Source organism: Macrobrachium rosenbergii, chromosome 50, assembly GCF_040412425.1.
Source record: "Macrobrachium rosenbergii isolate ZJJX-2024 chromosome 50, ASM4041242v1, whole genome shotgun sequence".
NCBI classification, from domain to species: domain Eukaryota; kingdom Metazoa; phylum Arthropoda; class Malacostraca; order Decapoda; family Palaemonidae; genus Macrobrachium; species Macrobrachium rosenbergii.
The window spans coordinates 8,965,524-8,989,185 of NC_089790.1; the positions used below are offsets into that span (position 1 = coordinate 8,965,524).

Genomic DNA, 23,662 nt, shown 5'->3' on the forward strand with positions numbered 1-23,662 from the left:
CACTCTAGGAAGTATCATGGTTCCTCTGCTAACGTTCATCATCCAGGGGCGCGCTTACAGAACACCGGGCGCCCGGTTTCATCAGCTCATCGTCTACAACATCACAACAAGGTTATCGTCAGTCGTCTTCAGGCGCGACAACTTCATCCTGTTATAATCTTCACAGCTTAAATAGGCATACGTAGATTGAAAGAAATACAAAAATACAATGAACATCAATCAAGGGGGAAAAACTGATATCTCATTGCTATCAGTGGTCGAGTTTGGAACTCTTGCTGCGGTTGTTTGCTTGTTTAAACACTCTTGTCAGCATGCCGGATGCTCACGAACTTTGTACACCACATAATCTGTACAGTGAATCCAACATTTACATCATTTCATCTGTACAGTACATTCAAAATTGTACACCTTCCATAAAGTATTTTACTGTACATGCACAGTCAGGGACTGCACAGTTAAGAACCCATCTATAAACACGTATGGGTTAATACAACACACAATGTGATGTGTCCCTCTGGTTCTGTGGTAACGCTGATTGCTGTGGTGTGACGGCGGTGCTTCTTCGCCTCGTCACAGTTATCCTGCCGTCGACGGCTTTGTCTCTCGACTTTCTGCTTTCGGGAGGAGGAGGAGAAGGAGGAGGAGGAGGAGGAAGGGCAAATACGCTAGTAGGAGTTCGGAGGGTGGGGATACGGGAGATTGGGCAGGGGTGTAGGGGAGAGGGGTGCGGGCAAGGAGAAGAAGCGAAGACATCGACTGGAAAAGAAAGACCACGGCACTGCCTGTCTCTTGTTTTTCTTCGAGGGCGCTCCTCTTCTCAAAGACGTCACTGCCTTGGCAATTCTTGCTTCTACTCACAATATTTTCTGCAATTTCTTCGGCCCTTCCTTTCCAATTGGGGCATCTTGATTCGTTTCACATCGTTCAACTGGCCACTGTCTATTGCACATTCAGGGCTCAGACCCACAGCCGTTTCGTAGTGATTCCATAGAAACGAAAAGCGGGATTTTAGGAGTTCATAGGAATCGGGGCATAGTAGGATTTGGATTGCGAGGGGTGAGAATGAATTGACTCAAAAGGATTTCATTTGTCTTAGGTAGGTTTGGGCGCAATGAAAAGACCCAGAAATCTTAAGAGAAATCAAATTAACCCAGCAATAGCCATTACACAATCTTATGACGCAGAGATCCATCCAATTCTTAACTCGATTTACACAAATTACCTTGCAACTAAATTAGTACTTTAACCAGATGTTTCTTAACCGAGGTAAACATTACACTAAAGGTAAATGAGGATCTCATCCAATAATACCGCAGCAAATTTCATTTATGAAAGACCAATAATATTTTACAAACTGATATGGACAGGCCAAGGCTATTCACTGGGATCGATTCACGAGAACCAAATGAAACTAAAAACTAATTACGTAATTTAAATAGCACGGTGAGAGAGACTAAGAGGAAACTAAAATCAATTAGGTAGATTCAAATACACAAACACACAACGACAAAGACAAACAAACAGACATCATATACTCCAAAGGAATCAATTAGGTAGAAAGAAGTCGTCAAGACATGATAATCCAATAGGCAGCGAGGTCAAAGGTGAACCATATACCATATCTTCAGCAGACGCGATACAATACCAATGGGGCATTTTGGATTCAAAAGAGATAATTAAAACCATCAAAAGAAGACGACGAATCAAGCACAACAAATGACAAAAAAATCATGACTGTCTTTTAATCACGTAACTTGTAGCAAAATATAGCACAGTCGTCGAATGTTCAAAATTTGAGGCATAGGAGTTCTGACAGCGGTGTAAATAGGCAATGAATGAACACTGGAGTACAAAGTCGAAATAGTAAGTTCTTTCAATGGAGCCAAATTTCATTTACTTTGACGTCAATGCTTATATGTACGGACATCAAATATTGCTTCAGTGTACAATTTCATACACGACTATTTTTACTTCTTGAACGTAAAACAAAAGCTAACAGGTAAATTTACTTAGCAACTTTGCCGTATCATCGAAATATGAATGGAAACAAATCGAACGTCTTACGAGGAATTAAAACTGCAAACGCCAGTCATCAATTAAGAATACAAAAAGTTGAACAGAACACGTTGCATACGCGAAGCACAGTCTAACAAATAAAAAAAGTTTCTGACCTAAATTTATAGCATCCTTTCATCAATACGGATTTAGAATAAGCAGCAGTAAAAAAATTTCTCTCCAAGATGTCTGGCCTCAACACTTTGCTTTCTCTTCGTTTACCTGCTGTCAAAGGTTTCATATCTAGCTTATCACAGGCGACTCCTGAATGTTTTTGGGGTCTTACTTCCCGAGAGAGGGAAAAAAAAAAACAGCTCCTCTCTCCAGCCTATGAAGGAGGAGAGACCTCCAAAGATCTAACATAGATCTAACGACTGTGTATTAAAAAAAAAAAACAGTACGTTATACGTCATGACTCAACAAAACGGCTGATCAGTTTAAACTAAGTTTCAATGATCGTGGCAAATGTACAAATGTTGTTATGAAATGTTGGGGGTTAGTCCCGATTCCCATTCAAAGCGGACCTTACATTATATATACTTAATAAACACGGATCGTGTTCATGACCTACACTTGACCTGATAAAGGTTTCTTTCAACTTGGCTGATTCAGATCTAGTCGTTCCAAAAACGCGTTAAAAGCCTTGAAAATGCCTGAGCGCAGGACGAATTTTAGCGTGGTCAGATTTCTGAAAAATTTTCCGAAAATCAAATTCGAAATCCCATTCCATTTTACGATTCTTGAATTCGAAAAGCAGAGCGAGCCAAATCAATGACGCCGGAGACTTGGTATATTTACGTACTAAAAGTCGATTTAACCGATGGAATGCTACTCATAAATACTGAAAACGATATTTTGAAATTCACATAAGCCAAGAATAAATCGTTAGGTACAGATGGTTAAGGTTTTAGTCGCGTTAGTGACAAACGGAAAAAAAAATGCTTAACTAACCAATTATGAGTTACTTGTTACCTAAAACATTTTCTCGGGACAAAACACAAAGATGACAAAATTGGATTCATTGTTGGATTCAATTGGAAACAGGACTAGTTCAAGAAATAATCATACGTGACTTTGGTCGCACGGAAAGGAGAGAGAGAGAGAGAGAGAGAGAGAGAGAGAGGGACAAAAGGGAGAGGAAAAGGGGAAAGGAACTAGGTAGTGGAGGATTGTCATCAGCAGAATTCGCGGAAGGTGAGGGAGAGAACAGAAGGTGGCGCTACCTACATTCGAAAAACGCATGCGCCACATCGTATTGGGAGGGGGTTGAGGGGGCGGCCACCCCGCATGACGTCACCACCCTTCCATAACGGTCCTAATTATTTGCTTCATAGCGATATTCTTTTTTTTTTTTTTCATAAGTCCTTAAAATTGCTTTTAGTGAATTGTACTTCAGAACGGATTCATTCGGCGTCACTATGCCCAACTCGAGGGGGGTATACCGACCGAGCAGTACACCCAACGCAAATCTTATCAGATTCTCCGCTGAGAAGAATCGTTTGGAGTTATTACTACATCTAAGAGAGAGAGCATCATCATCATCATCATCTTGAGAGGGTCATTAGCAACCTACATCATATACATATATATGTATTTATATATACATATAAGTTTTATTCATACACATCTTGAAGAGTTTTCATGTATTTTTTTTTGGGAGGGGGACCAGGTCACGCCTAGCAACAGTTTACTAATGATCACTATAATATCATGGAGTGAGAAAGATTGTAAAGTAGACAGGACCGTTCTAACATGTTTTGATAAATGCTTTTCCTGATAGCATAAGGTAAACGAACTCACTCTCTTGTGAATAAAAACCATCCAGCTGTCTAAATCCAACTAGCATTGTTACAGGCACTAGAATATTATTTTCAAAGTTCACAATGAGTTCCTAAAAAATCAATGGGTCATTTATTGACAGTAAGCAATTTCACAAAAACAAAGATGTGCAGCAATCATAAAGTGAATTATTTTTTTTTTTTATTTTGACTCGAACAAGATGATCATGCACCACCACATGTTAAGAATGCACGAGTGCCCTTCACGTCGCCGTTTCATACACTGAATGTCACGAGTCAGAATGATACAACATCCTTCCAGAATGAACCACTTTTCAAGTGACAGTCTCTCTCTCTTTCACTTTCTTTTGCATTTCATTTCCTGTTGAATACGGCTGACAATCCCAGCCTATGCGGTTGGGCACGGCATTCCAGCCGACGGGATTTCCAGAGAGAGAAAAAGGGGGGGGCGCGGGCCATAAGTCTAAAGCGTCTTGCCAGGCCCTTTGGAACATTGAAAACTACAGTTTCTCTTTCCACCGCCAGCAAAATAAGAAACACTACTTCTCTTCCTATATGACTGTTGTGGTGCCTTGACTCTTGGGATACGGGGAGGCGTTGAAACGATTCTGCCGGAGGAACTTGATGAGTTTTATTTTACTTATTTATTTATAAGTCTTCAGCGTAGGAATTGCTGCTTCCCCTCACTCCTGCTTCGTAGCTCCTGGGGAATTGGGCTCCTGCTTGATGGAATTCCCCCTGGCGGCCGCCACGGCTCCTACGGTCTGACTGAGTGTGTAGAGAGCGGAGATGGAGCGCTCCTCGTCGCTCATATGCGGAGACGCCAGAGCGGCGGACATGGAGAGCGCCGGGTTAGTCACCGCTATGATGTTGCCTTGACTTGACGACAGCACCTGCCGGATAGAAGGAACGCAATGAACCGACGCGGTACTCTCCAGGTGAAGCTAAACGAGCGTTTGCTGAGGCTGTGAACATTGTATTTCAGGACCGACTGTCACGACAGACTGACAGTCTTGACAATAATAAACAGTTACCATAGATAACTTAAGACATGCGTACAGCGAAGCTTCTCAAAATGGAGATATTTAGACCGATATATCTAAGCCAGTTAACGTAAATTCAAAATGAAGCATTATCTACATATCTAAAGAATACTATGAATATCTACGCACACAAAATCTTACTACTCATTAACAAAGGCAAACAATTAGTAACTATACAAGGAAACCAAGTGGCTTCTATTAAGACCATTGAGATATTTTCCTACCATCAAAATGAACAAACTTTAAGAAAACTTTAAGAAAATACCACTTACCCATGCACATAAATTATTACTCTTCTGAAACCATACGACAACAGTAAATGGTTTCAACATCCAGTAAAGAAGAAAGCGTTATTCATCTACGAGGATCAAGTCTTACTACAATCTAGAACAATTCAGCAAAGCAAAGTCATTCGCAAATTTAGGGATCTAAAGAAACTGTGCCAATAAGGGAAAATGTAGATGAAGCGTTTTAAAACAATTTATGGATAATAGTTCAAAGGTAGAAAGAGTAAAAAATAAATAAATAAAAAAAAGATCGTGCAATCTCAACAACTACCAAATCCCTAGACCTAAGAATCCTCCAAGCAAGTATCTACCCAAACAATTACCCAAACAGAGAGAGAGAGAGAGAGAGAGAGAGAGAGAGAGAGAGAGAGAGAGAGAGGTATAGCTTATAGGAGTTTAATGAAATCCAAAAGCAGGTTCCGACTACAATATAGAAAATGGAATTCAGCCGCATGATGGAGAGAGAGAGAGAGAGAGAGAGAGAGAGAGAGAGAGAGAGAGAGAGAGAGAGAGAGAGAGCCTCCAACACCGAAGACAACACAGAGAAAAATGGAAGAAGAAGAAACTCTTGGGTCACAGTACCTTCCTCACCTTATTCTCAGGATAGGAGAAGATGTCGGAATAGGTCGTGGGCGGCGAGACGAGCCTTCCCGCGGCAGCAGCGGTGGTTGTGGGCGTGGATGTGGGCGTCGAGGCCGAGGTGGTGACGGGGACCCCAGCTGCTCCCCCCGTGGAGTTCTGCTTGCCTGTCCCGTCCTGCTGGGGGCGTGGGGGATAAGTGGGGGTATCTTGTGGCCTACTAGAACCTGTGACAGCGTCCTTCTGTTGGTTTAAGGACTCCTTCACCACCCGCAGGCCTTCATCCACAAGGGTATCCTGGACCAGCTGCTGTAGGTACAACTGGTGACATTAGAGGGGAATGGAGGAGGGGCCACAGGGCGTAACACTCTACTACACCCCGCTCGCGACACCGCAAAAGATGCAATAGGGAACGCCCACTTCTTTTACCACCTGACCACTGACTACTGTCCCTCGCCAAAATTCTTGACAGCATTGTATAATTTACAGGACAAATGCCAACTGCTTCTCTGGGGGAAACCACTGATGCAATATTTAGAAAAAACAAGTACTTTCAATATTTATATTTAGAATTACCAAGTACTTTCTAAGCGGAAGGAAATTCCTCAAAATTAAATTCACGTCTTTTAATCTTGAATGTATTTCTCGACTTATCGTTAGACTCAGTATATCAAACTGATTGCAGCCAATTAGCAAACTAAATAGGCGTCGCTATTTCACCCTTGGGTTATCTGCGCGGAGTATAGGCAAAGGGGAGGTGAATTTACAAAAACTGAAAGGAAAGTAATAAACGTGGATTAAAAGAAAATTTGTGGAATGCAAAAACAAATGTGCAGTAATGGAAAACAAAAACAAAAAATCATGTCAAAACAATTAAGGGCTGTAAATAATCCTGAAAATCAATATGTAATAACGAATAACAACATAAAATGCAAAATAACTAAAGGTAGAAAACAAAACAAAAGGTCAATAATAATAATAATAATAATAATAATAATAATAATAATAATAATAATAATAATAAAAATAATAAAATAATAATAATAATTTTTGTAATGAAGAGGATGAGTGGATGAAATTGTGAGCAATGAGCACATGTATATATAATCATATATCTGCAACGTCAGTCCTTCTGAAAGAGAACTCAACGATCAGTGGTATACAACTACAATTATTGCAGCAGTTCACAGTGGTAAAGCGCGTTGTGGGAAAAAAACACCACACGTATGCAAATAGACCTTTATACGTGTAGCAAGGAGACGAAGGGATATTTATATTCATGTATACGGATATGTATAACAATAAGCATCCTTCTATAATTCTGTAGTTGAATACAGAATTTAGGCCAAAGGCCAAGCACTGGGACCAGTGAGGTCATTCAGCGCTGAAACGGAAATTGGCAGTAAAAGTCTGAAAGGTGTAACAGGAGGAAAACCTCAAAGCAGTTGCACTATGAATCAATTGTTAGGAGAGGGTGTTGGAAAGTAAGATGGAAGAAAGAGAATATGAAAGGAGGTACAGTAAAAAGAACGAAAGGGGTTGCAGCCAGGGGCCGAAGGCACGCCGCAAAGAACCTCAAGTAATGCCTACAGTGTTCTGTAATTCTGTCACAGAAACGAGAATTTGTTCTGTCATTTTTGCATCTCCTTCGTTCCGCTTAATTCAGAATTTAAAATCACTTAAAAGTTATTTCAATTTACCGCGACGATGACCTGCTGCTATAATTACTTAAAACACTGAAATTTCTAATTTCTAAGAATAACAAAAACGTACATAAAATACCAGCTGAATGGTCACATTGCTGATAAAATAATATTAGACGTAAAATTGAACACAACTAACACATAGATAAACAAACAGATTTCACAAACACACAAATATATATATATATATATATATATATATATATATATATATATATATATATATATATATATATATATATATATATATATATATATATATATATATATATAGACATACACATATGTATGTGTGCACAGCTGAACCCCATTATTCACTAATAATTGGAATGTAACTTCTGTTCTTGATATGACAGAAACCTTCATAAATGAACTATACAACATAAAGTCAGTAATCTCTTAATCCTTGGAAAAAGAGTTCCCAGAGAACGCTAAGTACATGCAATTATGAAGCTATTGATCTGAGGTATTCCAATGATCCAGATGATATTCTGGGAATAATGGAGTTCATGTTCTAAACTCTAGAGGGTGTTCATCTTTTACTACGGATCATAGTATCTTATCACAATATATGTTATTTTACTTATTATAAACACAGTTAATCTGATCAGCACACTGTACACTCTTTCTCTCTCTCTCTCTCTCTCTCTCTCTCTCTCTCTCTCTCTCTCTCTCTTTCGTTATCTGTCTGTACATCTACGACCATCCTGGTATTTATTATGATCTAATATCAGAGTTTGTTAGTTAACATTGATATTTTCTTTCACTGATTGGTAGATTAAAACATACATGGTGTTCATGAAGAAATGGATGACTGGGAGATTTAAAACATAAGAGTGAAGGGTTTTCAACATTCGTACATCAGGGAAAAGTTTGAGAGAGAGAGAGAGAGAGAGAGAGAGAGAGAGAGAGAGAGAGAGAGAGAGAGAGAGAGAGAGAGAGAGAGAATGCAGTTATCAATTTAAGAATATTCTAAGAAATAAAAGAAAAATTTTAATTTCCTATCAAATTAAAGGTTTTACATTGATTATTGTAATTATGTCGATTTGCAAAAAAAAAAAAAAATCTGCAACGGTTCCTTGGCTGGTGGAAACTAGTTTTGGAACAACTTCCGGAAAGCATTTCTTATCGTTTTACCATTTTTTTTCTAACATATTCCTCACCATATTGTTCTGTTAAAATAAACAAATATTCACACGGCGATATTTATTGGGCTTTAAAAACATATCTATATTAAATACGCAAATACAAAAAACCTTGACATGTTAATTGATGGACTATTTGAAACAGAGGCTTCAGAAAAATCTTATTGCGTTTGAATGACGTTACAGGAACAAGGTGCTAACTCTTTAATAACAGATGAACTGAAAAAAAGTTATACGTTTATAAAGAAACGTCCACTTGCTTTACCAACGCTGACGGACACCGAATTCATAACGCTTAAAGAAATCATCCTTGTGAAAGAGTTCCCGTCAATAATCACATTCAATATTATTTTGTCACTTTTCATAATCAAGGGGAAAAAGCGACGAGGCAGAGATATGTATTTCACTGGATGCTCAGAATGCAAAAATGACATTGGTCATGAGAGAGAGAGAGAGAGAGAGAGAGAGAGAGAGAGAGATTAATGAGCATGTTAGGTGGCAATAAGATCGACCAAGTTCTGCGACTCCATATCCCCCTAGCGGTGAACACAGCAAACAATAGGGTGTCCGACCACGCTCCTAACTCCATTTTTCACTCATTTTTGTTTACTTTTTGGGGGACGTGTGCTTCCATCTCCCCCTCCTTCCCTCTCTCCCTCCCTCCCTTCCCGTTCCCCTCTCCCTTTTTTTTCCATCCCTTTCCATACCCTCTTCCCCCCTCCCGCTAAAACCTTCCCCAGAAGTTCTTTCCCTTTTATTATCCCTCCTCCAATCTCTCTTCGATAGGGATGTGATGAATGGTAGATCAAGGAACCAGGAGGAGGAGGAGGAGGAGGAGGAGGAGGAGGAGGAGGAGGAGGAGGAGGAGGAGGAAGGTTCAGTTCAGAGAGAGAGAGAGAGAGAGAGAGAGAGAGAGAGAGAGAGAGAGAGAGAGAGAGAGATTAATGATGCTGAATTATTTGATGAGTTCAATAGCATCATTTCCGGCGGGTGGCAATAAGGTTGAACGTGGAAAAGAAAAATCAAGACAGAGACCGAGGGAGGAAGAAGATGATGAGATAGATGGAAAAACAAGGAATATTCTATATACACATCAAAGAGGAACTAGGGAAGACTTCAGCGAGGTAGACACTGGCCGCGCTGCTAATCGTAACGAGGCTCTCTCTCTCTCTCTCTCTCTCATCTCCATGTGTATATATATATATATATATATATATATATATATATATATATATATATATATATATATATAATATAAACACAATTACCTAAAGTCCTACAGCTTACACACTCTCTCTCTCTCTCTCTCTCTCTCTCTCTCTCTCTCTCTCTCTGAATAATATAACTCGTTTCTCTGCTCGGATTTTAAACACTCTCCTATGTAATCTACAATTTTTGCAGTCAGTCGCTCTCTGACTTGAAGACAGAATTTTATTTTTCTATTAATTCAAAAAGCCACCGTTGCCTTTAATAAGCGAAAGATTTTCCTGTATAAGGTTTGCATATATATACACACACACATATATATAATATTAATTAGAGAGAGAGAGAGAGAGAGAGAGAGAGAGAGAGAGAGAGAGAGAGAGAGAGAGAGAGAGAGAGAGGTAGCTGGCTAGGTGGAGGAGCCCTTAAAAATCATCTTCAATTTGTGCTTCCAACTTTTGCCGGCGATATTGAGAACAATTGTCGACCTCTCATTGTCAAACAGAGGGTTTTAATTAATTTGTCCCTTATTGATGAAGTGAAATCGCTGTGGCTGGGTCTCCTTTTTTCGTTAAAAGGTCTCATTCTTTTTCCTGTAACCGCCTCACATCAGCGAGTATCGGCATTTTTCCACCCGGTCGCTTTATACGTTTTAGGACGAGGATCAATGGTTATAAGCATATTTTAAGAGGGAGAGAGAAAGGGAGACATTTGCATCTCTCTCTCTCTCTCTCTCTCTCTCTCTCTCTCTCTCTCTCTTGTAGCTCTCTGTTTCAACGTCGGCTGGCTCGGAAGAATTTCAGTGTCGCTATTTCTGACATTTTAGTTCGTGTTACAATTGTCTACTTTAATCACTTGTGGTAACGGTGTTGTTTCTAATTAATCCTACTCGCTGACAATATTCTTTGTTATCATGTAATTTATGAACGGACAAAGTGGAAGGATACGACGAATACATTCAAAATGTTTCCTCCTAGAAACGCGGTCGATATTCATGTTATCCGTCAAGGATTGAAAACCTTCGCTTTACGTCGCATCTCTCGAGAAAGCAAAATGGCCCTAAGAAATGATGATAAAACATGATGATAAAACATACCCTGGCGACAAAAAAGTCAAACGCACACACACACACACCAAGGAAGAAACTGTTGTGCATATTTAACTTATATATCCTTTTTTTTTTTTTTTTTTTGTCCGCCCACCAAGAGGGGAGATCCCACGTAAAAAGCCGAGTTTCTCACGTGTATAACTTTACTTGCAAAAACGGCAGATAAAAATACAAAGTTGATAAAATAAGAAAAAATGTTTTCTAATTTTTCATTACGTTGTTATTTTCCCGGAATATCATACATATGAGAGAGAGAGAGAGAGAGAGAGAGAGAGAGAGAGAGAGAGAGAGAGAGAGAGAGAGAGAGAGAATGATTTGCTTTTTACGTCAATAGACAGAGAACAATTGAAAGAGAGCATCTCGTACATTTAGCAAGGATACAACAGGTATATATGGGGAGAGAGAGAGAGAGAGAGAGAGAGAGAGAGAGAGAGAGAGAGAGAGAGAGAGAGAGAGAGAGAGAGAATGATTTTCTTTTACGTCAATAGACAGGGAACAATTGAAAGAGAGCATCTTGCACATTTAGCAAGAATACAACAGGTATATATGGAGAGAGAGAGAGAGAGAGAGAGAGAGAGAGAGAGAGAGAGAGAGAGAGAGAGAGAGAGAGAATCTTTCCCTAACTGGGCGAAGTTTTACAGCGGGCGATATTAACTCCAGTAAATTACATTTTGATCCATTATAATTCCTCCGGGTTTATGAAGGCCATCTGGTATCTACTACAACTATTTAAATAATTCCCCCAACAGATAGTTAATTCTCGCTCTTTCCTACGAATTTGGGAAGAGGAAAAGCCGCATTTCTTTAAACGAGCCCAGACAGATTTGCATAAAGCAATATCAGCATAAAGTAATATCCAGCATAAAGTAATATCATTGTCATGATTTCTAACGGCGCTTTTCACTTTAATGCCACAAAACAACTTGGGGGAATTTTTTTCTATCAGGTCTGGTTTCAAGGAATAATAATAATAATAATAATAATAATAATAATAATAATAATAATAATAATAATAATAATTTCACTACTTGAAAGTATCTACATTAAAAGAATATTTACATGTATGGTAAAAACATTTAACCCCTTTAGAAGATTCAAATCATGTTTCCATTCGTTTAAACATCATCACCGCCTCCTAAACGATCTCAAACACAAGCAAACAAAACAAAGACTCAACAATATTTAAAAATAAACGAAGGAGAAACCAGACGGTTACATAATTCTGTATGGTCTGCGCTCTGATGTCTCTGTGCGGTTCACAGTTTTATTCCTACATGCGAGTTTCCTTCCATTCCACTGAATTATCACAGTTCCGCCTGAATTTTAATTCGCTTTCGCTTCATATATTAAAAGTAAACGAGCGTGCCTGATTTATTCCGAAGCAGATCCGTTATTTCATCTGGTGCCCCGCCAGTTATTACAATTATTATCATTCGGTCATTGCTACGCATGCAAAAGTCTCGCACTGCGCTATCCTATTATCATCCGCTGCTCTCGCCTTTTATATTGCAGTGCCCTATCGTCATCAATTAAATTATGTTAGTTTCAGTAATTATTGCGAATCGTTATTGCCAGCCCTCCGGCCATTATCCGTACCATTAGCGTCTTGCTCTCGTTATTTATGGAGCAGTTAAAAAAGTTCCCGTTGTCAGCGGAAGTCACATCAAAACCAAGGGAAAGAGACGATCGTCAACCTTGTTGATTCAAAGCAAATGCGGGAAAATCTGCGGTGGATGCATTGTATAAATAGTCATCATACTGCAGTTGCATCGTGGGAGTCGAAACAGTTTTCAATGCGAAGCGCGAAAAACAGATACAACGGATTTAAATAATTATGCACACACCCAGTCTATACTCTTGATCTGTAATCTGCAATACTGTTAGCTTTGTATTTACTGCCTCAGAGGAGACGAAAAGTAATGTTCTACGTGCAAAAAATATGAAGCAATCCTCGAACAGATGTAGTTGTTAACAGTACCAGATTCATCAATAAAAATATAAAGTACGCCTAATTATTGTCATCAACCTTTGATACATACCACCTAAAGCTAGATCTTTAACTAAATGTAACTCATTAAAAAAATTCTAGGCGTCAATCTTGACTGCAAATTTTTTCTTGAGAAATGTCCAGTCTATATATCTTCACTTGCACAAGAAATCATTTCCTGGAAAAAGCCTTTTCAGACTTTTGGAAACGTCTATACTGAAGACATGTCTTAATTCCTTTATGATTCCACGTTTTGAATACTGTTCCCACATCTGGTTTTCATTAGCTGACTTGCATCTTAAACTGTTGAACGCAGACTTGAGTTCTAATAAATATCTTTTCCCAGATCATGATATTAAGCTCTGGCATCGTCCTTCAATTAACCCATTGTGCATTCTGCCCAATATGCTTCATACTTCTGACCGTTACTGCATTCAGATCTTCCCAGACTAGGCCTATACCATCCACCAATAGCACCAGATATGCAGTTACAATTTCTTCAATGAGGTTCAAGACCACACGATATTCTAGAAGTTTATTTCATTTGAGACTGAACTGTGGAGTGATCTCCCAAGTTCTGTTTTTGAACTGTTGGAACTTCTTGCTTAAAATTTCGTGAAGCTTTTTTGTTAAGCATACTGACATGAGCCTCACTTCATGGTGGATTTGTCTAACGTTATTTATCTCATTTCTTACTTGTTATTTCTCTTTCATATCTCTGTCTTTAATTCTCAACTGCTTTGTCTGTAATGGGTTGCTTTCCCCACTGCAATACATCCGTGTTTCCTTGTTTACTTTAACTAATTTTTTATATAAACACTCATAACTATTACTTCTGTTCCCCGTTCAGTGAAACAATTATTTCAATATACTAACAACCCCCTCCGATTGCTTGCTGACTTGCTATCAGGAACTGAGACTTCCACACACATTTAAGATAAAAGGGGTGCACTGAACTCTTATTGATTTTCAATTTCTGTACACCTGACAATAATCAATTACTGTATTTACGGATTAAAAGGCGACCCACAATCCACCTCGCAGATATTTCCGTCTGAATACAGGTCATCGTGAAAAAAATTATTACTTAATTTAAGAGCAAAATGACAGAAGTGAAAATGTTTTGTGAATATGTAGGGAATATGGTATACTGTGTTTCGCAGTTTACATGTTATAGTAAATAACTAAAACCAATTCTCTTGTCGTAGACTAAACTGTGAACTATTAACAGACGCTCAGTAATCTAAGGCAAGTTATTCTTTTTTTATTACTTTATAGGCAAAATCTGTGTGTGCAGAGGGTAGGCTGAGTAGATGTCAAGGTTATGTTAGGGTTTGCTTACATACATATATGTATGTATGTATTCATGTTCATGTGTAAAACGAAATGGGACAATAATTTGAATTATGCAGAAAAAATATTTGTATTTAAAAAGTGAATTTTTGGTACCCACTGTTACTTTTAAAAGAACTAGCAACGGCTAGCAAAAGCTCACTTTTAAGAAATTATATATATATTTCTAGACAATTCATATTACTAAGAATTTCCTCGTATGTATGTATACCTAATTACAACACAGTACTGATGTTTTAGATATGTGTGCGTGTATATGTGTGTATTGCTACAGCCATAATGACCTCATAATGATCCATTCTTATCAGACAAGAGTGACCAGTAAATTCATATATATATATATATATATATATATATATATATATATATATATATATATATATATATATATATATATATATATATATACATATAGATACACACACGTGTAAATATACACATACACATATATACATATGTACCTGTATCTAAATTTAATCTTATTTCCAAATTCTTCCCTTTTACTATTAAGGTTACCAAATTCAGTGAAAGAAAATTCTCATACATAACTCGAATGATACATTTAAATAAAATACAATAAAAAACAAGTATGGATTTTCTCAGTTATTTCTAAAACATATTGTTTTGTCCTTCTTCCGTCATATTTTATTTGACTTACCTTGTGTTCTGCATGTTCTTATTGTAATTCTGACCTCTTTCTATTTAATTTCCCCCCTTCATCATATTGCACTATTGCATTTCCATACGACATATTTGTTTGCCTTTTGCTTCTTATTTTTTTTTATTTAATCCCCTTTTCCCCATCTATTTCATTCGCTTACATCCATCATTTGCTTTACGCTCTCCCAGTCTCCTTCATTTCCTCTTTCACCCTTCCCACTCTTCAATCCGTTCCTCCATTCACAATTTTCGCCTCTTCTCTTCCACCAGACGCCCCTTCCTTCCATTCCAATCTCCCCCACCACCACAGCATTTCCATCCTCGCATTTACTCCTTATTCTTTCTCTCTCTCTCTCTCTCTCTCTCTCTCTCTCTCTCTCTCTCTCTCTCTCTCTCTGTTCCATTTACTCCCTCAAATTACCTGGGATGGAGAACTCGCGCCGCTGTAGGAGAACTGGGAATCCGAATCTTCGCCTCTCTCGCGGTCTTCACTACAGACGGAGACGCGGTCACTCTTCGCTCTGCAACGAAAATGAATCATAAGGATGACGTCACGAAATCATTCATGATTCATGACTTAAATCAATCGATAAAATCAGAGATGACACTGGTGGGGTTATTGGTAACAAGAACGTTTGTGATCGCCTTAGTGGTGATCTCAATATTGTTGGTAATGTGAAATACAGTCATATTATTACTATTATTAATATTATTATCGTGATTCTGTGACACCCTAATATCATTATTAATAACTTATTCGATGACAAAATCAATAACAATAACAATATCATCAGTCAAAATTGCGGTTATTATTATTATAATGCTAATCTCAGTATCATTAGTAATGTGAAATAAAGTATTATTATTATTATTATTATTATTATTATCATTATTATTATTATTATTATCTTAATTCTGTGGCACCACAAAATCATAATTAATGACTTAATCATTGATAAAATCAGAGATAATAATGGTTATTGTTATCGCCATAATCCTGATCTCAATATATTTAGTAATATCATTGGTAATATTCAACAAAGTAATCATTATTAATAATTTACTGAAGGATAAAATCAGTTATGGTGATAATGATATCAGTTATAACAACTGAGGTTATTAATAACATAATGCTGATCTCAGTATTATTGGTAATATAAAATACATCAGAGATATTACTATTATTTTTATTATTTTAATTCTGTGGCATCACAAATTCATTATTAATCACTTACTCAACAATAAAATCAGTAACAATAACAATGTTAATATCAATAACCAGCTACCGTTATTATTACCATATTGCTACTATCAGTATAATTAGCAGTATGAAATACAGAAATGATATTAATCACTGATAGTAATTTACTCAATAATAAAATCACTAACAATAACAATGTTAATATTAGTACCAGTTACGGGTATTGTTATAAATGCTAATTTCAGTATCATTAGTTATATAAAATTCATCAGATATTACTATTATTGTTATTATCTTAATAAGTTACTCAAAGATCAAATCAGTAACAATAACAAAGTGAACATTAGTATCAGTTGCAGTTGTTATTACCATTATGCTAATATCAGCATAATTAATATGAAATGCAGCAATATCATTTACTATTATCATCATCAACTTACTGAACTGCGGTTATTATCATCGCAATGCTACTTTCAATATCAAATACAATAATGATAATATTATCATTACTCTCAACTCTTTCATCTTTACCTTGCAGATCGAAAACAACAGTAACAATATTCTTTGCCTAATCAACAATACTGACAAAAAAAAAACAATGACACACAATACACATTACCATAGTAATTAAAACCATAACGCTTCGTACCCAAAGCATATACAGAATACGAACTCTAAACAAGTCAATAAGCGTATGAGCACAAATGACAAGGGGGCAATTCGCCCTATGAAGAATAATCAGAATAATCACACACGGGAGATAATTACAATAATTCCCGGAGCGACGTGACGTGCAAGTAATTGGGAGGGGAAATATGGAAGCTGAAAGCCCATAAGGCTCAAAACAGACGAAAGAGGAAAATGAAATGAAATAAAAAAAAAAAAGAGGAAGACTTCCTCTTAATGAATAATGTTTCTCCCTTACGAAAACAGGGTAGAAACTCTCTCATGATGTACAATGGACCATACGCAGTACTCGGAAAATAAATATTCCTTTCAAAATGATTACCGAGGGCTCTCTCTCTCTCTCTCTCTCTCTCTCTAGTATCCCTGCAACAGCAGCATCACTGTCCTGCAATATGCATGCAAGCAATAAACAGAGGATTGTTTAATATATTCGGCGAGCGAAATCAAGATTTCTTTGAGGTGGTCTCTCCTCCTTTCGTCCGCGGATTGGACGCTGCTCGGATGATTGCATTACCACTGACTATATTCTGTCAAAACTCGACATAATTTTGAATATGATATATTTTATCCTTTGATCCATCTAGATTAATATCTGCCTGTTTCTGTACCTATACTGAAGCAAATGCCTGTACCGCATACATACATCCTCAAATTTACAGCACCTGTAAGCTGAATGGTTGATTGAATACAATCAGTATGCAGTATGGTTTCCAGTATTTTATTACCATCCTCTAATTCATCAGCAAGAACTGTTCGATATTCACTCCTGTTCAGAAACATGCCCAAATCCTTTTAACCCTAGTTTTAGAAAATGGATAAAGGTAAAAATAAAAAAGCTAAAGAAATGTGATGTTGAAAAGTGTAATGAATACATTTCACTACTGGGATGTTCAGGTGATTTCTCTGTCTACATGACACTTCCCTTCTGCCCTAACCGAATTATACGCGCATGCGTGTGAGATACCGTGAAGCATGTCGAATTATACGCGCATGCGTGCGAGATGCTAAAAAGCATACCGAATTATACGCGCATGCGTGTGAGATACCGTGAAGCATACCGAATTATACGCGCATGCGTGTGATACCAAGAAGCAAACTGAATCATACGCGCATGCGTGTGAGATACTGTGAAGCACGAGTCAAAGCATATCACTCACGTGCCTGAGTAGGCGGTTGACCGAACAAAATTCTACATCACAGTTCCCAAAATTTTTTTGGCAATATTTTGAACGTAAGATTTTGAAAAATTTGAAAAAATGACAAACTTTATCAACCGTGGGACAAAAAAAGGTACCTTTTGTGAAGGCAATAGTCTCTGTCCACCCATAATGATAAAAATTGTTTCTATAAAGAGTTATCAGGATACTTTATAATTTTCATTCTAAGAACTCCTGGGAGTCTTAACATTAGTTAAATTCAGTTTGAAAGTAACAACACAAAAATTTTTCTTTTAGAATTTCTGTTAAACAAATAAAACAAAAAATTTTTTAAAAAATTTCTCAGTCAAAAAAATAAAACGAAAATCCGTTTTTTAATAAGTATCAATAAGAAAACCACAAAATTACGCAGGTGACCGAAACTGATTCAAAGATTAAGTCAAAAGTCCTGACTAAGGTTCACGTCTCAACGAAACAATCTGAGCAAATTCTCTTACACACTTGAAAGAAGGTTGATACGTCACAGTACAAAAAAAAGTGCAGCAGAGAGCAGGTCTGATTGTCATTCTCCCCTCACATCTCACCCTTTCCTCACTCCTCCGTCTCCTGTCACTCACTCTCCTACCTTACCTCTCCTCAAAGCTTCTCGACTGGCAGGAGCATTACATCGTCTACCAAAACACTCAAGGGTTGAGAAGATAAACACGAGAATATTCGTCATAAGACACCTAAAAATCCTGCCATTTCAAAAATCGATGCCTTCTAAGTTTTACTGTGTTGCGGTTATTCAACGGCGGTGGGGATGTGGGGAGGAGGGGGGCGGGGGAGGAGGTACACACGTAAGCATGCGCGCGATGAGTTTGACACGTGAAAATACCTGTCATCTTTTAAATGGAATTATTCAAACTCATATTCAATTTACGGGTGGAAAAATAATAAGTGTTTGAAATTTCATTAATAAAGGTAGACAGAATAAAAAAAAAATACGTTCAAAACACGTAAACCTGTCTCTGTAAATTACAAATGAAATATAAAAGGAGGTGGATATTGGTATCTCGGGAAAACATTTCCCTTTTTGTAGCCATCTTACATTGATGAAGAAACAGAGAGAGAGAGAGAGAGAGAGAGAGAGAGAGAGAGAGAGAGAGAAATTTGTACTGGTAATCTTTTTGATGATAAAAAATTAATTAGAAATTAATTAGTTACATAAATCAAAATAAACGAAAACAAATGTCCATAAACTTATCGGTTATTAGCACAGGTCTGAATGACACTCTATTTCAAAAGTACGTACATGAATCTAATCTCGAGAATTGAAGAAACCATCACTCCAAGTATTAAACCTAAGGAATTCATATGTTTAATATAATTTATAAGAAGATCACTAGTCAAACCGGCGTTTACTGGAAAACTGATTCATTGATCATTAATGAAATAAGCCACAGTAGCAGGACTATCGGTAGTAAGATCGTTCCTGATGCTGTAAGTTAGATTCAAATGCTGCATAATTTTCAAAATGATCTCAACCCGTAAAACTTCATTTTCCAAAGTAAAATGTGAAAAAGACCTTTGTTTCAGGTTATTACAAATGTATGGCTTATATATATGTATATATATATATATATATATATATATATATATATATATATATATATATATATATATATATATATATATATATATATATATATATACATATATATACACACACACACAATTACGATGTCATTTCGGCTAATGGGTATATAATTACAATGTCAAGAAATACTTCTATTACATTCTTAATATTGTCATTAATTCAAATGCTATATCTATTGGAACCTTTAGATTAATGTCTCCATATAAAGATAACGAGAAATTACTATAATAAATAAACAAATAATTAGAGAAAGCAGGTAACTCTTAGAAACAAACCCTAATCATGAAACATAAAAATGACAAAGATTCTTTGATTAAGCTGTAGAGACGATGACGTCATCTATGAAAGTGTTAAGCAAGAGATGGTTTTCATGACAATGGAAATCTGAAAAGCTGTGCCCTCCAAACGTGACGTGGAGTTACAAAGGAAAGGTGAGGAACACTAATTACAGAAGGCTTCGTTGCTAAACAAAGCAATGCAAGTGAGGGATGTGATATACGCTTGTTTTCACGTGTATGGGAAAAACTGATAAAACGATTACAGACACTTACACAATTCTGTAGCTTTATGAAGAACATATTTTTCATCAGCTGCATTTTTATCAGTTTTTGTATATAACGAGATTTGTAGACGTCATAAGCTTAACTATTTTAGTTAAGTGCATTTTTAACAGCCACAATGACCTCCGTTTAACTTATTTACTTACTTACTCGCACTTTTGTTTTTGAGTGCGGTAATCACTATAAGAAACAAATATAATTAAATCTAGTTTTTAACATTCAATCTGTTGGCTTTTTTGCGCGTCAATCCACAAAGATAGGCATGTAGTGATAACATTGTTTCTACACACACATATATATATATATGTGTGTATGTGTATATACATACATACATATATATATATATATATATATATATATATATATATATATATATATATATATTCAGGTAACATTCCTGCTGCGTTAGAAATGCTAGAATTGTCATTTTCACGGAATTTCAAGCATGAGGCTGACAGCGCATCTAATAATGTTATAATATTCACTTCCAAGATTACCGTGCAAAGTAACTGTAACTATTTTCACTGCGATAAATAAAACCTGAAGGAACTTCAGTGTAGCAATTAGTGAAGGAATCCTCTTGGCGTTAGCGTAAATCTCTACTTCGTCCGAATATCTTTGTGCATTCTAAATTAACTCTATCAGATTAAATGGCGCATTTTCTCTAAGATATTCCTGGGATATATTGGCATGTCATGTAGATCGTCGCTTTCATTCAGAAAAACGGCGCTGTAAGAATGCAAGCTGTCAATAAGAGTGAAAGCTGTCAATAACAATGCAAGTCGTCAGGTTTGATTAAATAAAGTTGAATATAGGATTTTCTGGCGCTGTTCATTTCCCTAACTCAATCATCTCAAGTGTAATCGCCAGACCATAAGATGCAAAGAGAAAATTGCAGGCTACAAGGCTGGTGTTCTCTAACTACTGTACATAACCAATTCACACCTTTTGTGATTATCTGGACACTTCGTCATTAATATTTTCAATTCTCGTGGCGAGCGATGGCACTAATGTACATATGGCTTCCCTTTGATACCTGTCTTAAAATAAGGACTATAATCTTTAGCTATAAGTCCATTTTAAATTTAGCTCTTTACTTCAAATTTCTTTAATTCGTTCTGTCTAATTTACTATTTCATCTCAAAATTTCAAACTTTATTGGAAAGCCACCCGGATTGTCTAAAACTTCTCACGTCTACGAAGTATTATTAGAGGTGAACAATATAATATAGTAAAACATTTTGAAATAAAATCAGGAAGGGAACCCGTTGTTGCCACACAATCATAAACATGTTCAGAGCGAATTACATTAAGTTATATAAACTCATAATTGCAACGATTGGGGCGCTAAATCATTTACGCTTCGATAAACAATTCAATATGGAACTGTCTGATTTAGTCGTGTTCTACAAGTTATAATAACTGGCTTGTACTAAATGTTAAATGATGCACAAATCAAACGATGAATTGTGGAAAGTTACTAAGAATAATAAAAAAATTAGGCGAGTTTGTACATTCCTTTGCAAGATGTATATATTTCATATGAACTGTATAAGGACAGAAAGGAAGATATATACAATACCAAAGTACTGAAAAATAATATATATATATAAATATATATATATATATATATATATATATATATATATATATATATATATATATATATATATATATATATATACATACATACATACATATATATATATATATATATATAAAATACATATATATATATTACGAATCCATAAAAAACTATTTTCGGGAAATATTGTTAATTTGAAAAAAAGAATTTTTATGTTCAGTCATGGCTTCGTGCATCAAAGATATACGCTCACAAATAAATACATACACATGGGAAATAAAATTGACATTAATAAAAATAAAAGACCGGCAGATACATCCATTCAATCATGAATACAAAGGGAAATGAATGTGACACACCCTTTCCCTATCCAAGCAAAAATTACAACTCAAACGTTGCTTTAAAAACAGAACCCATTATGTAAGACACAGGGGCCCAAACTCGGTTGAATAAGAATGTATGGCAATGGCTCACAATGAGATCCGAAGGCCACCTGAGGAGTGGTTTGGTAATACATTGTTATTTAGATAAAGTAGGGAACGCAATAATCCGCCAGAATGGTTAGGTAAAACCAGTGCGAAATCTAAACCATCTGCTCGTTATATCGTCACTGCAAAAATTCATTAATTAACGACTTGTCACAGGCTTTCGCATATGATGGATGAACTGCATAAAATAAAACAATTCCATATGAGAAAAAAACTGCACAAAAGCCAAGAAAACTGGTATAAAAATGCATGTGGAAATAAACTGCATATTAAAAAAACTACGCATGAATAAAAAAAAAGGCACAAAAACGAATTGCAGAGGAACACCAATAACGGTACTTGAAGAATCAACTGAATCCGCCCACAAAAAAAAAATCCACATTATGTACACGATAAAACTACTTATAAAAACTACAACTGGACACGAGAAAACAACTGAACAATTGCATACAAATGATCTCTGAGACTGGCAAGCTCTCGGTAAATAAAAAAAAAAAAATGAAAACATCGAAACGAGATCCTGTGATCCTTTGAAAATTCACCTAAACACATTTACATACCGCCATCTTTTCCACGAAACCGATGCTGCAAATCTAGATCGAGTGAAGAAAAAAAAAGGGTAAATTGTGTATGATATGCATATTACTCGGGTAATAGCGAAGGAAAATGCAAAGCAGAATCCCTGAGCTTAAATAACAAAATTGGTTTTATGTTCCGAATTGAAATAAGCGGCAATTACAGCTTCTGCATTAATTATATTTTCTACGGGCGAGGGATAGTAATCTAACTAGCTAAACGCTGAAAAAATGGGAAACGTATATACATATAAATAAATATGAATAATTATATATATGAATATATATATATATATATATATATATATATATATATATATATATATATATATATATATATATATATATACATACATATATATATACATATATACATATATATATACATATATATACAAATCATAAAACACAGCTTACTGTGATGATAAATGCAGTTCCGACAACATGCATAGTTAATGGAAGAAAAACGCTTCGGCGATATGCAACGCGGCGCGCGACGAAGAAAATGAATTGCATAAACTAATTTAGGACGAAAATCCCGTCGCCAAAAATGATCGGTCACTAACGCGAAATGAAACGAAACATCAATTATTTTGTGACGGAGTAATTTAACGATACGTTGTTAACAGGAGGAAAATTCAGCGGCAGGAGGAAAATCGTTTCTATCAAAATGGGGATAAAAACCGACGACGGATATTACTTCAATTCACAGCACACTCTTGAATGAACTAATTTATGCTGATAGATAATGCTATTTTCTACTCACGCTTAATTAGGTAGTGTATAATTATTACCCAAGTGGTCTGGCACCCTTATAAAACACGTTGGAAGCTGCGTGCAAGGAAAGA

General features: G+C 36.3%; 1 protein-coding gene across 50 annotated transcripts in view; it reads right to left on the reverse strand.

Annotated features, from left to right (window-relative positions):
• Positions 1–3,397: 3,397 nt before the first annotated feature.
• nab (NGFI-A-binding protein homolog) overlaps positions 3,398–23,662 on the reverse strand; it is a 698,726-nt gene continuing 678,461 nt past the window's right edge. For 24 of the 50 annotated variants that reach the window (XM_067093703.1, XM_067093682.1, XM_067093671.1 and 21 more), the window contains 3 exons: positions 15,344–15,443; positions 5,767–6,084; positions 3,398–4,747 (listed from right to left, as the gene is read on the reverse strand). In XM_067093703.1, coding sequence (XP_066949804.1) covers positions 4,538–4,747; positions 5,767–6,084; positions 15,344–15,443 — 628 coding nt within the window. In that variant the 3' untranslated portion in view covers positions 3,398–4,537. The remainder of the gene's footprint in view (positions 4,748–5,766; positions 6,085–15,343; positions 15,444–23,662) is intronic. The other 26 variants (XM_067093708.1, XM_067093688.1, XM_067093710.1 and 23 more) reach the window with 3 other exon arrangements.